The sequence below is a fragment of the Mya arenaria genome, chromosome 1, assembly GCF_026914265.1.
Source record: "Mya arenaria isolate MELC-2E11 chromosome 1, ASM2691426v1".
Classification (NCBI taxonomy): domain Eukaryota; kingdom Metazoa; phylum Mollusca; class Bivalvia; order Myida; family Myidae; genus Mya; species Mya arenaria.
This window is the reverse complement of record NC_069122.1, coordinates 32,397,831-32,417,117: the sequence shown is the minus strand read 5'-3', so window position 1 is coordinate 32,417,117 and position 19,287 is coordinate 32,397,831. Positions and strand designations below refer to the sequence as shown.

The 19,287-nt window shown below is 33.2% G+C and overlaps 1 protein-coding gene across 1 annotated transcript; it reads left to right on the top strand.

Annotated features, from left to right (window-relative positions):
- Positions 1–622: 622 nt before the first annotated feature.
- On the top strand, positions 623–18,201 carry LOC128226484 (calcitonin gene-related peptide type 1 receptor-like). The gene is made up of 11 exons (XM_052936378.1): positions 623–1,076; positions 11,486–11,583; positions 12,156–12,247; positions 12,946–13,096; positions 14,736–14,886; positions 15,143–15,209; positions 15,504–15,570; positions 15,722–15,804; positions 16,617–16,752; positions 17,593–17,680; positions 18,173–18,201. Exons 1-11 carry the CDS (start codon positions 623–625, stop codon positions 18,187–18,189), a joined length of 1,404 nt encoding a protein of 467 aa, XP_052792338.1. The 3' UTR covers positions 18,190–18,201.
- The last annotated feature ends 1,086 nt before the right edge of the window (positions 18,202–19,287 follow it).

Below are 19,287 nucleotides of genomic sequence, written 5' to 3'. Positions count from 1 at the left end.
ACCGCTGTATAATTACAAGTGTTACGCTAAAACTTACTGTGCACAACTATCGAATGAATAAACAGCATCCGAGTTTGGACGTGTTATCTTAAATGTATAAGTGATGAATGCCGATAAGCTAATAAACACGCGATTTTGTGGCATAGCGCATTTATGCTGAAGGGTTTAAAACTAGGAATAATTCCTTGATGCATACATGAAGTTGTTTGCTATTGAATGATCATTTTGCAAACTTGTTTAAGTAATTGAGGACGTGGAATGAATATGTTAATTTAAGAAGGTAGACATGTTAATCACCTATGCATAATTGTTCACAGGCAAGCGGTCGATGTAAGGTGAAGCATCTTTTTACCTTTGGATTATACCTTTTCGATAATGAAGCTTTAAATAAATGTATCTAAATCAACAAACATGTATCGGTTAAACAAATAAGTACCCCTTTACGCGTTTCATCGCTAGTTCAAATGAAAACAAAATGCTGGTTTAACAAACTTTAATATTCTTAAAGAACAAATTAATACCTATTGGATGTATTGTGTGTCATGGACCAGTATTGATCTGGCCTTACGCTTATGTAGTGATTGATATTTAAAAACGTTGCTGTTATATTGTGTTGATCGAAATGGAATATACAGAAGGAATTTGTAGGGACAGGTTTTTTGAGCTACCAGTGAACATATTTAATGTGTTCTCATGTTCTATGTGTTATAAATATCTTTTTCACACGGGAAATAAATTAACACCTTTAACTGAGAAACCGTGGATGCTTGTTCCTACGGTAAATGCGCGGACACACTACTCAGCGAACTTTTCCGTATTAGCTGACGTCAAAGACGAAAATTATCGTGATGTCATCTGCAGTTCTCTTGACCATGACGATTGCACGCGATGGGTGGACTGCTGCCAGGCAGCAGTAAGATGCTGTCAAAACCAGTTAAGCACCCCGCTGAGTAACGTCACTTCCGGTGTGTTCTGTCCACGCACTTGGGACGGGTTCAGTTGCTTTGACGACGTCCTACCCTCTACTCAAGTACAGCTGTCCTGTCCCAGCTACATAGAACATGGATCTACATCTGGTAAGTTCTAATTGATGTATGTTTCTTTTGCTAAATATAAACATGTTAAAACTCCTTACCCTGAAACTCACAAAGACATGTTTTTGGTAATGCACCAGTCAATTGTAACCACGGCCCCCCAGGTTCGGGGGTATACCGGGGTTAGCCGGGGAAAAGGGCCGTGTTTCTACTTTCCAGGTGCCCCCGCAGGGCCGGGTGACAGCGGTGGTTTTGTCATAGCGCCAAATTTAGCGGAGATTGGGTCCATATAGAGTCTCTGGGGTGCGGGGGCATTTGGCCGGGGTTTAACCATCAGTTCGTCCCCGCAGGGCGGGGATTTTACCCGGGGTTGGCTGGACTGAAATTCAAAGTCCCGGCTATTCCCCGGACCTGGGGGAGGGGCGTGGTTACAATTGACTGGTGCATAACATTCTTTAAACAATGATTTACGTAATAGTACACATTTGGAATTTGTTCTACAAGTACTTTACATTACTCAATCAGACAAGGCTATTTTGTATACCTTTGAAATATATTTGCGTAAATGACAATTATACGTTTTAATCTTGCACCATGAGAACAGATGTGTTTTACCAGTGAGTGTCAAATACGTTTTCTTAGACTACAATGAGTGTGTAGATTTGTATTAAGAACTAGCCTTATTAGTCTTTCGCGTGTTTTTTAAGGTCCACCTACTGCAAATCATCCGATAGAAACTCCATGCATCAGATTTTGTTTTGATAGTTGATCAGACAATTAGGTTTTATTCTAAGTACGATGACGTGAAATAATAGTTTAATGATTTAAAAAGGCTCGTTCGCTACGCTCACTCTACCCATGTTTAATCATTAAGAATTTACTTCATGCCATCTTACTGTTACTTCATTGTTCTATGTCCCACTGCATTAGGGTTAACAGACTTTAATTTCCACCTCACACATAAACGCATGCAATAGAGCAATACAATATAGTTCTTTTATTTTTATTCAAATCATTTCATGACTGTTCGAGTCATGTTTTGAATTACCTTTTTTTCTTTATCAACGAAATTAGCCTAAATAATGAAACATATTTAAATATAATTTGTTAAAGTCTCCTTCATTAATATTTTAAGCTAAATAATACAATGGAGCTTTAATGAGTTGTTAAATATTAATTTTCTTAACCTTATATTGCCCTGACCTGGTGAACACCAACTACTGATAACACTCGGCGGTCCACCTTGACCGATGTCTTCAGTGACCAATTCTGTTTAATATATCAGGCAATTGCAAGTCATTTATCATTAGGATGCAAATATGTGTTAGTGCAATTAATATATAAAAATCGAGATTATTGCCATGTTTAATTTATATTGATTAGCCAATATTATTTTTATTGCATGTATCATAATTTTGAAATACACAATAATGTCACTTCTATTATGATTTGATATATTAAAGGTTGATAATTAAACAAAACAAAATTTTACCATGATTTTAACTATACAATAGTAAAGTTGAATCCGTTTAACCCATTGTTTGGTCATTAGGGGAGTAAATGTGTATGTTTGTATGTGGTTTGTTTTATCTTTTAGTGGTAATCTTAGAACAATTCTGTCCTTTATTGTTTTAAGATATTACTTAATTCAACTTGATTGATGAAATCAATTTTGCTGAAATTAAATATTAATGATGAAAGTTTATTACAGTAAATGAAGTTAACTGTTTTATCACCCTATGTTGTGGTTATAATGCATCTACAATTAGCAACCGCAACAAGGTAAAGCTTTAACTACAATGTTATTGAAAAGTGCTGCACTCTGTCCATTTTTGGTAGCATCATTCTGCCCTCATGGAAAGCAGCAAGTGCACCCTTCTGCCTTCATAGAGAATTCGCTTTAGATAATGAGATGTATCCGATTAGTTCCGATTAAAACTTATACTATAACTTTAAATATATATATTTGTCTTATAGTTTTGGAAATTGTTACTTAATATAAGTTTAATTACACCATGTCTTACATTTTTTGTCATATGCATAATGGTAAAGTTCTTCATTGACCGATACAACTTGCAATTTCACCCTCTTCTGCAGCACTCTGCTCTTTCAAATCCTGGCTTAAACCCTAATTAGCGCATAAGTGAAATACTACTTTTTAATATTGTTACTATGGCATAAAAGAACACTTTGATAAAAAGTAAATAAAGAGTGTTTCCAAACACATATATCTTCTAAAATATAAATTCTCATAAAACCATGCTATATGATTAAATAGTATCTGAATGCTAAAGCATTGCAACGTTGCGAAATTCAACATTTACTCAAAATTATAAACCATTGCAACCTTTTCGAACATCTTGAACATTTTATAGCAATTTGAATATGGACCTGCAATTAATCAATTTGATTTTAAAGTACTTGTTTTGAATATCAGTTATAATTTATGCATTGTTTATGCTCATATTATTTTGTTATAACAAGCTAGTTTTAATTATTTCTGTAATAAAATCATTCGAGTTTGTATAGTGATGTTGATGTAAAAGTTATAAGTTAAAGTAATACAAAACATCTTTTTGATAAAGTTTTTCGTAACTTATATCGTAGACGTTGTTGTACCATTCCATGACATATTATACTAAAATAACACTATTTTATCTGCAAGTTTTGCAACCAGAACACTTTTAGTTGTTTAGTTTATAATGGTTTTAGAAATCAGTTTCCAGAGCAACATTTTTTCGTTGATGAATGTGGTTTTTTGTTGTCATGGCATTTTTAGATATTTTTTCTTCAAATATTTGAGTTTGTTTTTAAAAGATTAGTTGTAAAATTAATGCGAAACATCATTTGATATTAAGGTTGATAAGTTTCTTAATTTTTCAAGCAATTTCATGTTATTTTTCATGTACCCTGGTTAAGCGAAAATTGCTAAAGCAACGCACACAGTTGAAATATTCTGATTTTCTTTTCTACTAAAATGCCCCCAAGATAGTACTGATTCGGATTCCGTTAAAAACAAAACGTGCGACTTTTCCACCTATGGTGCTCTTTTAACAGGCGTCGTCGCATATTAATATATTGAATGAAACCAATACAGTACTTATACCTATGTTGTTTGTTATGTCTCGTTCGTGGTGGGGATGCGTATTGTTCGGGCTTTTTGAAAAAAAAACACACTCGGCGGACATGCTTATGTGTGCATAAACATCATGATAGTATTAGTTGAACCTAGCATATTCGTATTAATCCATACGTTATCTCTTATTAGCATTCCATATTTGGTTACAATATCTTAAGCTATTAGCATTTTTGCTACAAGAGTTTATTCTAATTATAATCCTTTTTATCATTTATTCAAAATGACTTCAATCAACTATAAAAATGTCAATATGAATTGTTAACTGAATTAATGAAATGTAAATCAATCTTCGGTCATAAATTATTGGCTTGATAGCCGGGTTAATTATGTCTGTCTTCGTTATACCGCCATTTACTCATGGATAGAAATAAATTAGGTACATGATCTGTTTAGTCAAGATTTATCAAGTAATTCAACTTGATTCCTAACATTTAGTATCAGGGACAAGGACACATATATATTATATATATATCGGAGCTAAGAACCACTATTTATTTAATATTTATCAAACCACCTCTACTCGGAAGTTTAAAGACTTTAACGCCCGGAATTGTATTCTAATAAAATAAGCATCTCGTTAAATAATCATATCTTTAAAAAATGATAAAAAGTTGGTTGAAGAATCGTTTACATTATAAACATACTGTACACACACCGACGTACCTCTACCCATCGACACATCATAAACATTGAGCCGATCTGATTCTGATGAGATCACGGTTTAATAAACAATAATATTTCTTCAATAAAACATATGGTTAAGGGAACACTGAGGTTTCTGCATGCTGCAGTATTATACACATTAACTTATTAAAGTAAATTAAGGGGAAGCATATGAGATCTGTCTAAAATAAAGATTTCAGAGGACTTACATGTACGCAAAATGTTACTGGAGAGCTAGTGCTTGTCCTCTTTAACTAGAGTTATTCCCTATTATAGCGGGTGATTCTTTCAAAACGAATGCTCTTATGTGTGGTAAATACATGTAGTATTATTTCCCTTATATCATTCTTAAACATCGACTTAATATCACATTATAAACTAATTAAATGTTGTGGGTTCGATGACTCTCAGACAATTGTATAATATGGCAGGACCTGAAGGAGTATTAATGTATGCTACTGAAGGCTTTTAGTGTTAATCAGAATATGTAATATTAGTATAAACCATAAACCAATGTCAACTTATTCATAACCGAATTATGGTTTGAATATTTTAGAAAAAAACTATTTTTGCTTTAAGCTTTTGTATTTTGTACTATATTTACTTTACGTTATTAATTATCCATTACTAAATGTCCCTATTTAATATACATTATATTGTTAAAACTACTTAAGAAGACATAAGTGCTAATCTAATAATATCATAAAAGCATAATCATCAGGAAAGCCAAGTATTTCTTCTTCTTTTTCAACATTAAATATCATCCAGTGGTCGTATTCAATATAATGATGTTATATATTATTGTTAGTCATGCCTGATTGATTTCATTCATTTTAGTGGCACATTGAATTGTTAGTCATGCCTGAGTGATTTAATTTATTCCAGTGGCACATTAATTTTACAGGCGAATTAAAACGAGCAGGTCAACTCCTGAAATAAAGTTCTCTCCTAGTTCATTATTGAATTCATCCACAAGGCTCGTATTTACTATTTATCCTGTCACTTGCATACAAATCGGTCCAATAACAAGGTGCCGTGTAAATTTTAGTTTATTAGGATAGTAGACCACGTGATGTTTATCTACAGTCAGGTGGTCATGTGACCACGAAAACGAACATCTTTTCTATATTCTGTAGTGTCAGAGGAAAAGCACAAACCTGTTTCAGTATCTTATCAATAGACCGCTAACAACCGACCTCAACTATCACTCGCCTATAAAGTCCCATCACTCTGCATAATATTGACACTGGCAAAACAATCGACCAGAAAATCTACATGTGATGTGAAAATCTTACCCCACCCGCAAATGCTGAAAACTGTGCAGCATTCAGCTATAGTTAATTACTGTGGTGAATGACAAAATCTCATTCATTCATTCTGAACATCCAGCACTATCAACATGAATTAAATCCATTTAACATTTGGCGATTGTTGGTAAACATTTGTGATCTTGAATCATGACCTGTGTACTGGAATAATTGTTACTTCATCAGATAATGTTTAGAGACTGATCCATGTTTATGCACTTTTAAAAGCTTTTTTATGTTTATTGATATTGACGTATTCAAATGCAATGACTTTGAATATAAACGTATTGAAAAAAGTTGAACAGTGTTGATAACTATTTTGTGGGCGATTTAAACAAAGATACCGAGTGTACTGACGTTAACAGAGAAAAAACAGTTGTCCCCCTTACTTTTTAAGATACTTAATAACTGTAAGGGTATTTATAGTGTTTAATTAAACAAAGTAATAGGATAAATAAAATACTAGGTTAGTGCCGTGGATGGAGAAAGTTTATCTGGCTCGGCTGCGGATGTTATCGGGTTCGCCTTCGGCTCACCCGATAAATTCCTCCGCCTTGCCAGATAAAGGGCCGAATTCAGAACAACCACTCTCACTCACACTCAAAGAGTTAATCCTCTGTAATCACAAAACGGTCCAGATATTTTCGAGTGAAAAGTATATCCGTATTCACAGGTGTGAGTGAGACTCAAGTGTTTTGCGTGAGTGGGACATTTGTGAGTGCTCTGCTAGGCCACTTGAACAGCCCTCGAGGATTGGTTGTGAATAGGGATTAAATGAGTGTGAGGGATAAATGTACATGACAAGTAGAAAAGGTGAAATTTATCAGATTGTGGAACAAATAAGGGATTTCTCATTCCCAGAACATATTCAAGAGACCGGGAGAATCCATTGAAGTACATGTGCTTCAAAAACGTTGCCTTCTATAAAATCAATTTTTCAAAAAGATGCGCCAATCATATATTTGTTTTGTTTCGAAATTATTTTGAACTTGATTGTTGCGTTTCATTGATTGCTGCAAGAACATGCAGCTAAATATACGCGAAGTTAGCAGCCTAGCGGCATGAAGTTAGCGGCCTAGCGGTGTTAACTTGGCGGACTAGCGGCCTAAATTTGTTCTCTATTTCAAAGTTATTGTTATTGTTCATGTGTTTAATTGGGAAATATGATAAATCAATCTTTTTTATTCGTACATAATCATAGCGGTCTTAAATTGTTTTCCACATCAAAGCATGCTTATATGAGTTTTCCTCTAAAACAATGCTAAAATAATGTTCTTCTATGCAAAATTCATCACACTTGAGTCGATCAAGCATTCCATCGGCCTAGTGGCGTGTAGTAAGCGGCCAAGTGGCCTACAATTCCCAAAAACTCAATCCAGCAGCTGCCCTAAAAGGAGGAAATACTGATATTCGCTAAAGGATGTGGATTTATGAATATATTTAATTAATCATTGTTTTTGAAAAAACTCATATAAAATGTTTTGAGATATGCAACAATTTTAGGCCGCTAGGCACTTGAAGCAGCTAGGCCGCTAGGCCGCTAACTATACGCCTCTAGGCCGCTAGACTTTATGTTCACGGTTTTACGCAATGTTCATGTTCATTTCAAAGCGTGGTCAGAGAATTGATATGTATTGTCCAGCCTAGATCATCATCATCATCATCATCATCATCATCATCATCATCATCATTATTATTATTATTACCGTCATCTTCATCCAATTTCCCCTACATTTCTTAAGTTGTTTTTCACTCCGAGGTGTAATTTCCCCATATGAGGTAGGTTCATTCGTTAATTTTATCAATGTGCTATTTTTAATTAAGTGTTTTCAACTTTCATACGTTTTTTCAAACGTCAAAGACAACTTTATGCAGCCTACAAAAGAAAGATTATATACCAATACATATTTAAATCATGTGATACATTGTAAAACGGCTACATATTTAAAACAACAACAACAAAAACACGCATTTAAACGCATTTTGCAACAGTTATTTACAATTTTATTTTTATCAACCAAATGTTTTAAAATGTTAAGTTTCAGAATAACAATTATTGTCATTTGTTTGTCGCCATATCAACCAAAAAGGTACTCAAATCGCAAATAAACATATGTTTACTGTAAAAATCATTATAGTCAAACAGATAATCCGCTATGATCATGAAAACATACATGTATTTGTACTGTATTGGTCACTTGATGAAGTAGAGTGTTAGCGAGGCGTGTGAATACGAACAGATCACTTGAGTGTCACTCCCCTTATTTCACTCAAGTGATCACTTGAGTGTCCCTTACGGGAATGTGGTTAGAGTGTGAGTGAGAGTGGATGTTCTGAATTCGGCCCAAACTTACTCAATCAACAACAGTAGAATAGTATTCTCTATATACAGCTATAGTTAGACATTTTAACAAACTTGAGGAAGAATTGTTTTACCTTAAAATGATTCCAAAATAATAAAGTGCATTGCAAGGACGGCCCCTTTGGCAAAATCTTTAAGATAAACAGAAAAGTTGCATGTAGTTCCAAAGCATTTTTGTTTTCGTATGAAATTAACGGATATGTAAATCCTTTTTGGTTCATTCTGAACCTAAATAACATCGTCAAGTTGCATTGATATCAGAAATCATCCAGGGGTTTTAACAAAAGTTAAAGATATGTATCAAAACTAATATATCTTGGTGGTGACGGTGATGTAATCAGTAAAACATCTAGTGCAATCCGTTTAATACATAAACAAAGGTGAGAAGACACTTAGAAGCTTATAAAGAAATTATGTTCGCTACAAGTGTTCGTTTTCAATGTCATTGGCCTTATCTAAATTATATTTTAAAAAACTATCAATCCATAACGTAAAAATCCCAATCAAATATCAGTATTTTGAATACAATCTGAAATAAATTATAAAAGTTTAAATACAATTCTTTATTTTAAGATAAGACAAAAAAGTTTGGCTTTTATTTTTATCTCTTGATATATAATTACTTGTGTAAAATAAGGATATTTCGTACAGTACATTACTTAACAGCAGTTAAATTAATAACATCAGCAGTTTTCAATACAAGATCTTACCTACAGCAGTTCAATGTATTACATCACCCATGTGCAATACAATACGTTACTGCACAGCAGTTATATTTATTACCAGCCAGCTTAATACATAAATAATAAATAAACTGCATTTAAATCTCGGGGAATAGTGTAAGATTGAAACACTGAAAAACATGTTATCAGTTTTTATATTTTCATGGAAGAATATTCGTCTATTTGATGATAAAAGGTTTGGTAACATAAAAAATGCATCTAAATAAATGCAGCTAAAACATGTCAGTCTCGAATAACTCCGCCTTCAGATACTTTTTCGGTTTGCGGTTTTACGCTAATTTTCTAAATTTGATGAGGAATTTATATAATATTTGGCTTTGCAACATCAGCTTTATTGCTATAAATTCATTTTAATACCTGTTTAGTCTGTCTATAGATGACATAATATGTGAAAAACTACAGAAACAAGCTTAGTAGCAAAAAGTTTAAACATAAAGCCCGTTTAATTACACAGGGTAAACTCCAAAGACATAGAACACAAAAACATAAAAATCAAAAACAAGAAACATGGTACAACAGCACAAAACTCCACAAACAGCGCAGTGCATATATACTATATAAAAAGAACTAGGTATGTTTATCAAGGATTGTTAGGTACCGCCTTGGAACGGTCAGTAAAATGTAAATTTACTGGGGGTTTAAACCAGTTTACGTAAACAAACCTCACTTTTTTCCTAACAATTCTGAATAAAAAAACGTAAAAGGTAAATCCTATCAAAGTATGCATTAACTTAAGGAAACTTAATAACAAAAGAAATAAAAATAGAGACTATCTGCTGTAGGTTGTGTTATGACAATGTGTCTATCTCGTTTAGTGTATGTTTAGGCCTTAACCTTGAGCATTTATACAGAATCGTGTTCGGATTTTGGCCACTAGATTTATTTTTCAGGTTAACATAGCATAATTGTTATAGGCTAGGCCCCGTTATAAATTTTGAATAGCACATCGGTTACGATCTGCTAAAAAAAAAGTAGGTACACCTATATATAATAAGTGTTCGCAATTAATATTAAATTAAAACAAGTTTATGTTTAACAAACAGAAATTGCTAAAGACCGTCTAAAATTCAAAATTGACTTAGAAAATACACTTAAACACCCAATCATAAACAAGATTATACTTCGAAGACTATGCAGAGTGAATAAGATTCAACAATAATTGTTCAATTGAAAAATGGCAAATACATAGTCAAGCCAAGCATCCAAAATACAAAAAAACTCTTAAGACGCACATTGTTAAGGCTTAGTCGACACTACAAGAGAGACACGCATACTCTCAAAACAGTAAAAACAGAATACATAGGCAGCTAAACACATATCAATGAGTGTTAAGAATACTCCCTCGGAACGGTCGGTGTATACATCTTCAGTAAAAGGTCAGTACACATGAACGTATGTTTTAACAAAAACAACAAGTTTAAGGCAGTAATTACTGTCCATCAGTTTACAGTTCAAACCATTTAGCCAGTCTGTTTTAAAGAGCAATAACAATAAACTGCCACTTAACTCTGAAACGTAATCGTCGGTGATTTGCTAGGGTTCAGGCTTTCCTGATCTACGTGCCGTCAATAAGGCTTGTTTATATTCACGATAGAGAAATCTTCCCTTGTCAGCAAATACATCAGATCCCGTTTGAACTATTTATGGATAACAGCGTTATTAACATAGTTTCATTTCAAACTTTAAAATTATGTGAGGTGTAATCGGAAGACCTGGACAACTACCACATTTTGGAGTTTGGCGACCCAAAAACAAACTATCATTTCGATGACAAAACAGTCATAAGCAGTACATATTTTCATTGTCTTTGTGCTTTTATTTGATCTGGAAGTATTTAACTGTTCCAAATTACAAAACACAACAAAATCGTAAATAATGTCATTCTTGTAATTCAAATTGTATAATTGGAAAATATTTGATATTTTATCGGAGCATTGCTATTTCTCACTTGTCATTTAATTCTGGACATTGCATATAGCAATTTTATTGTTTCCATTCTTTAGATAAAATGGAATAAGCGTTAAAATATAAACATGTTGTTTTTTAGGATTTAGACAATTGCATTTTTTTACCGTTACAATGTTGTTTATAATAAGCCACGTAACAATTTAATGCACATTTATTAACACCAGTGCTTCATTTTTACGCGTCATTTTTATCCTTCCTTTTTACTAAAATATTCTTAAGCAAGTGCAGTGTTTTATAAAAAACAACAAATGAAGTGTCTATATTTACAGCGTACGCATACAAAGACTGTACAGAGAATGGTACATGGTGGGTGAACCCGCTGACAGGCTCGGAATGGACAAACTACACAACCTGTGTAACGAAACAGGTATTGCATTAGTTTAGTTTATTGTCTTAGCTAAAATGAGACTAAAGCAGATAGCTTATAGAAACAAGCTCGTGTATGTTTACTGGATGTAGGCCGGTACTGAAGAGCATTTTGGTAGGCTATGGAACAGTACCCCTGGTGTTCGAACCTTCGACTCTTGGTTAAAGGCGTACTCCTGACCCGCTAGACCGTTCGTACTCTAAGTCACAAAATGCTTTCCTACTTAAAAATCCGTTTTCTTTATAACACATTTTCGACAAGTTATTGCTATTCAATAGTTCATAAGCAAACTATATACCATTAGTTAGCGACGGAAAGACACATGACATGTGTGTATTAAGTTCTAGACTTCATAGTTATGGCAAAATGATTGACTAATATAATTATATTTGGGGTGTAAGCAAACAAGAAAAAAAGTTCTTTCTATGGTCACATTACATTAAAACATGTGATATTACATTTCGAATTGACGTCGGCAAAGTAGTATACCGACACATACGGAAACAGTTGTTTTGCAATTTGCAATCTGACCAGTGTAAAACGGCTGTACTATATGTTTGTTTTATTCAAAGGACTACCACACGGTTGTATATGTTGCCCTGGCGTGTAACATCCTCAGTCTGCTTCTCTTAATACCAGCCTGCGCCATCTTCCTCGGCATCAGGTATGTTATCTACCTTTCAGACATCGGTGTATGATGCGCTGATGTGTAACCTACTCAGTCTGCTTCTTCTTATACCAAGACGGGCCACTTTCCTCGGCATCAAGATATATAATAGAGCTTTTGACCGATTGAAAACTAAATAAAACTATCGATTCTTACATAATAATGAAATTCACTGATGTATTGTTCCATTTCACTTTCAAAATGTCACATTCGCTATTTGGATTGCGTTTTTGCAAAATGAATGTGTAAAAGAGTTCTAATCGCTTGCCTGCAGCTTGTTTTGTCAGCGACAAATCATGAACCAAGGTTATATTTCGATAATGAAAAGACGTTCATAAATCATATTGACATAGAACAAAAACATAATATATCTATCAACGTGTCCTATTATACGACAGGGCATGCACAATCATATTTTGACATAATTTTAACTGAGAAAATGGTAAACGTTTCAAATGAACTTAAAAATAACAATTGACTGTCCAGTTGTAAGAGATGTAATTTTTCCACCAACTATCTTATAACGTGTTTCAAGCCTATCATGTATTCTTATGCCAGTGAATGTTGATATTTTAGTAAGCATTGGTTCGAAGAGTTTGTTAAAACCAACAGTTCGATGATAAAAAAAAGAATTAATTCGATAACATTTCCCTTTTTCCGATGAATTAATCAAGCTTAGTTTATCTAATTTGCAGGCAGCTGCGGGTTCAGAAGAGGATAAAGCTACATCTCTGCCTCTTTCTCTCCTTCATATTCTCTTCTGTAATAACGGTCACATGGGACGGCGCTGTTTACCTGGACCGTCTGCAGAACGAACGGACAAGCACGGTGATGCACCGAAATTCTGTGAGCAATTTAATTAAGCTGGGATACTTTTAAAACGTCTCCTTTATGGTTTACATTTAACATTGAATTGATGCAACTCTGCGATTATTATGTTTTTATAGCAAACCCCTAACGGTAGACAACACATGTTTTGGATGTCACACAAGAATTCTACATTATCAAATAAACAGTTGTATGACGCATGAATGCCAGGTGACCGTATATTTTTCTCTATCCTATGAAAGGGTTAAATGGTTAGAGCAAGAACATACGGTCAGCACATTTAAAAAAACACATTTATTATTTATAAAGCAATAAACCAAATCCAAGTGTATTTGTTAAAGTAACATTCATTCTATAGATATATTACATCCTGTTAAGTTAGTTACTGTAGTTAAGTATGCAAAGTAACATCAAACACTGAGCTATATCATTCGATCAAATTCACTTCAACTTGCCAATTAATCAGCAAACGTACATACTCATTCGTTAAAACCATTCTCTGCAATTGCTGTTACCTTCCAACGCATGTCCTTGCTTTCTTAATATTCATAAATAAAAAGTTATCCAATCATGTCAATTTTAATATGAACTTGTGATATTTATTATATATAAAACAATCAGAATGCAAAGAGCAAGAGGTGTTGTTGCTTTTTGCAAACTAGAAGCTAATTTTCTATATTGTAAAAATCAAGATAGGGTTCTATTGCGGAAATATTGTTTGAATGATCATATACACTTTGACGCGATTATACGTGTTTAATGTATTTAGCATATAAAACGATACAGAAAGAAAAAATGCTTTTGGGCGTTAAAAGATTGCTAAGCAAACCAGTTCACGCCCGATTTCAAGTACATTAAAGAAAAAATACACACCATGCTAAATGTTTATTTTTAATTTATTTACCGACATTAGTTTTACCTTTTATTAATCCGTAATCATTAAGAAGGTGATACCAAAATTGTATGGTGTCACCAGACAACAGAGATACTTAGATACAATACTTGGGTTAGTGCGTGGACGTTTTTCTATTTTTTGTACACTTCGTAAGCCAGGTATGTGTACTTCGTAAAACTTAAGAATGACATGTATAATATATTCCTTAACCAATCCATAAAAATAACAGCCGCCTATTTTTAATAGTTGTTACAAGAATGTCAGTCAGCTTGTCGTTTTAATTTTAATGGGTTACTATAAATGTTCAATGATTCAGCCTTATATCATATTGAGGAGCGATACAACTAATACAATACTAACGGCCACAAAACACATACATCTTTGTCACCATAGAGAAACTTTCGTTTCGATTGTATCCTTTCAATTATTTTTGCAGGCTAGACTACTTGTACAGTTCACATACGAAACGATTCACGAACTATGAAATAAACATACATTTTTCGAACAGGAAAAATGAAAACTATACAATTATCATCCAAATTTAAACTTAAAACCTGCATTGTGTAAGGCCAATGAATGAAATAAAATGATAAGGCAATTACGGAATGTTTTGTTCTTAAAGAATATATCAATGCAAGCAATACAAAACTAATAATCGACTGTAGATCTATACAACTTGGATTTGCTTCTTTGTAACTGCCATGTATAATCACATTATGTGGTAAATCATACATTGAAAAAAGGGTTTGTCCTCTATTTCAGGCGAGCTGTAAGCTACTGTACGTACTGACACGGTACGTAAGCACGGCAAACTTCTTTTGGATGTTTTCTGAGGGTCTCTATCTCAATCGGCTAATCGTCCACGCCTTCTCTCCACCAAAGACGCTCATACCATACTATGTGTTTGGTTGGGGTAAGCGGAAGACAACAAGCATGCGTGGCTTTTAAATGTTTTTAACGTAACGTTTACAAAAATGCTACCTAATAATATGTGGATCATTTTGTTCAGCGAACAAAACAACAAATTTCGTAATATTACAAAAAAAACGAAGAACAATTGTTTTCAATTATGTATTAAAACTCAAATTATTATAAACTAAAGGATTAAAACTTGTCATTGATAAGCAAAGTTTTAGATGTATTATAATAGCACATCTTTTTCGTCTTAGTTGGTGCCTGGATTCCATCGCTGGTCTACTCTATTGTCAGAGCTACAAAACAGGAATATAATTCGAGGTAATGTTTTAAAACAATAATTATTCCAGGAACATGCAGTTGTATTGCCTTTTTCCGCTGTACTTCTTACTTGATTAAATAAATTAAGAATATATTCAAGTTCAATCAAGTAACATTTTCTGAATCTAAAAGTTGTGTTTATGGAAAACTGCTTTTTAATAACATAAAAACAAAATAAAACTTCCATCCGATTTCATTAAGTTTGTGTGACCCTAAGCAGTACAACAGTAGGTTGAGGGACTCAGTTTGTCCCTGTTGTATTGTATCGACATTATATTATTATATTTCGTTCAGTTGCTGGGTACACAACATAGGCCCATATGAATGGTTACTCTACACACCCAATCTTCTTTGTATCGGGGTAAGTAACATTTGAAAAAAAAATATACAGATAACTTTTATTTATAGACGGTTACAACGGTACGCCTTTTTGCCTAAACTAAACAGAAGCCTTAAACTGAATAAACCTGCCATAGTTCATTATCATTTAATGATTCTCTATATCGTTTCAGGCAAATGTCCTCTTCCTGGCGAATATATTGAAAATATTATGCTCGAAATTGCAAATTCATCCAAATGAGCCGAGTAATTACAGGTAATTCCAGTGAGTCCTTATGGTACATTTGCGTATTATTATATAATGCATTTTTACTTATCTTATATATACTCTATTTGCATGTTACATGGGTGTTATACAAATGGGAAGTGCATTGCTGTCTTCATTTATCAAATTAACTAATTAAGACCATAACATTCGGTTCATTGCTCCAGTGAGAAAAATGATTGCTCGAGTGTCTTATCCCGAGTATAATTATATTCTACTGGGACAATTATCAACCAAAAGCCAGTTCAACAATTAAGTATTATGTATGTTTGTCATTTGATCAGGTCCTAGTAAATGCATTGAATATAATGAAAAGAATCCATACAGTTTGGAACAATACAGGATTTTATATGCAAGCAGGAAATCGAAAAAAGTGAAAATGTGTGTAAAATAAATTTGGATGAAAATGACATTAACTCAAGTTCCATTAAATTATGCTGAATGGACATTAAAATAGCATTTATCATAATATTTTTATAATAAAACGTCAACAGTTCAATTTTTCAAATATTTTTTTTTTGTTTTGACCTTCATTTCAATATTCAAGCACAAGTAAGATCGCGTACGCCTATGACTGTCTCATTAGAATATATGCTTGAAGGACCCTAGACATTTCGCTGAAATAATAAAAAAAAATCAATAAAACAGCTCCTTGTGACTGGCTAAACTCTTCGCCTGGTGTAAACTTGAGATAAACGTACCACACAAACGGACAACAATAAATAAAAAAACTGTTATTAGACTGTTTTAACGTATAAAAACATATGCATTTACATATACTTATAAATGCATTATACTTACAGGAAAGCGTTAAAAGCGACGTTTGTATTAGTGCCTTTGTTTGGTCTCCAACAGTTCCTCGTGATATACAGACCCCAGCCGGGAACCACGATGTCGTTTGCATATGAGATACTGCAGAAGGTTATTCAAAATACACAGGTACTTGTACAGAATTAACTTTATTTCGAGACGTTACAGTCATGGAAGATAACTTTTATACATTAATGCGTAATTTGTTACAAAATTGTGATATTGTATGTACATTAGAGTTAAAATTTCAAAATCAAACAATGAAGTACAAGTAAACAATCAACATCCAGATATTTTTACAATTGGCAAACTATCTCGATCACTTCTGTTGATGTATCTGGCCAATTTTATGAAACATGTCTGTAAGGTCAAGGATGAAATTATTGACATGAATGATAGCGTATATCTTCAAAAGGTAGTATTTATTTTGATTACATTCCAATATTGATTAGACTTCATTGATAATATACACAATCATAATTGTGTGCATTTCTAAATGTTTTTCGTTGAAATATCGTGTTTTTGTCGCTGCTGTCATTTTTACTGCAGTGAACATATCAAATTGATAATATCCCTATTGTATCGAAGTTTAACATTTTTTATAACAAAAAAAATGGTTACCGTGCAGGTTTTATTTGATTTTACAAGACGTAACTCAACGTCCCTATGTTAATTATCATTGTCTTATTAACACCAAATTGACTTGACCTTTTTAACTAAATTTAGTATAAAACATCATATAAATTCTTGCATCTGGTGTCAGATCACTGTTAATTGAAATTACTGTTCATTTCATTTGTGATCAAAGAAGATTTAATGTTTACTCGTGGCTGAGCCATTTGTAATTATAGTTAAATATTGTACTAAAATGAATTCAGATAATAAGCCTAAATTCAACAAATGTACTGTTTTGATTTGTAATAGTTTTTGAACGAACGAAACACAAATATGATTATATCATAATTACAGGGAGCGACTGTGGCGTTAATTTTCTGCTTTTTCAACGGCGAGGTATATACGCACTTGACGAAATGCATTTCATCTCACATAAACCGGGGTACGTCATCAAAACATCGTCATTGTAAAAACAGCATGTTTTCTGCAACGCAAATTACGTCATACACATCTGCTGCGAGACGAAGTACAAAATGTGATGAACATTCTAACAAGAGTTACATGCCACTCAGTGTTAGTAGTACCACGCAAGAATTCACTACACCGATAAATGGTCACGTGACAGTTTCTCTATGATGTCAGAATAATTAAAGCCGAAGGATTGTTCAATACAGACTTGAGTTCTTTTATGTGTAAGAAGTGCATTATTATAAACTGTAAACAGTTAATTTCAGATCATGTTTATTTTGTGTATTTCTCATCAAGTGTCAATTATGCATTTGGATCTATACTTCGAAAGATGTAAGATGAATGTTAAATTTGTTACTATTTTACTTGTCTTTAAAACATTATCTGTGGAATTCCTCGAGCTGTCATAAATGTTCAATAAAAGAAAAAAAAACAATTTGGTTACTCTTTTAATTATTTATTTTAGTCCAAGACAAATGGTGAATGATATGAAGCAAACCTCCGAGTTGCACAACATATGACAGAGCCAGAGCTATTATAAACGAGACACACACTCTATACGACGCCTATACACAGGAAGTGTAAACTCTGTCTTTGAAAATGGGCCATAACTTCATAACAAACATCACTTGACATCTGTTATTAAACAGATTCTGACAATTTATATTCAAACACAAGTATGACCCATAATTATTATAACCTGTGATTTTGCACAAACTGAGATTCCAATATAAATTGCATCAGAAAAAGTTATCTGAAGACTAGAATGCCATTCTAATATGGGATATATCAGTTTCTTCCCAGGTTAATTTATTGCATGAATGCATCGTCTTAAATGCAAATGGTAAATCGGAGTAAAATTATTTATTGTTCTATCTTCTCATGGATAATAAGGAAATATGCGTCTATTTTATTATTGATAACTCAGACACGGCTTTGTCGTCATTAATGAGAAAAAATAATATGATCTCTGATAAATTCTTTAAAAAGAACACATTTATGACATGTATGTAGCTATAAGTAAATGAAGAAAGGTCAAGACCGGCTCTAAAATAGAATTAACATTTGTTAGGAATTCATCCATCGGTTTAAGGTTAATGAACTAGTGTTTCGTTTGTGAAATCGACTCTAAAGAGCTTCGGCAGGAAATACGATATGACCATCATTTCGATGTGGTTAGCGGTTTGGCAAATTAAAAATGAAATCAAGTGTAAGACATATACCCTATACGCCATTGACACATAAAGTTGTCTTTGCCTTCGAAGCGACGTGTCTTTTTGACTATCTACTCTGCACGCCGTCTTGACATAATGAGCATGTGCACCAAAATATACCAAAAACAAGCACCAAAATATACCGAAAACAATCAAATGGTTTAACAGTTATGCGTTAGGAGCGGACAAGAAATAAGGTTTGTTTGGATGCTCTAGGTCATAGAATCTACTAAGCATTACAATTGTTATATAATGTAAAAACAAGGCGGCCTTGTGCAGTATTTTTCAATGAAAATGTGTCGGAGAAAACATAACTTAACTAATATCCTAACTAGCGCACTTAATAAACACTTGCATGCAACAGTAA

Excerpts from the sequence above, each read along its gene's own strand:
- LOC128226484 (XM_052936378.1), top strand. The coding sequence starts at position 623 with ATGGAATATACAGAAGGAATTTGTAGGGACAGGTTTTTTGAGCTACCA. Across the intron at positions 13,097-14,735 it reads CGGTGATGCACCGAAATTCT|GCGAGCTGTAAGCTACTGTA; the intron begins GTGAGCAATTTA and ends CCTCTATTTCAG. Across the intron at positions 15,805-16,616 it reads AATGAGCCGAGTAATTACAG|GAAAGCGTTAAAAGCGACGT; the intron begins GTAATTCCAGTG and ends TTATACTTACAG.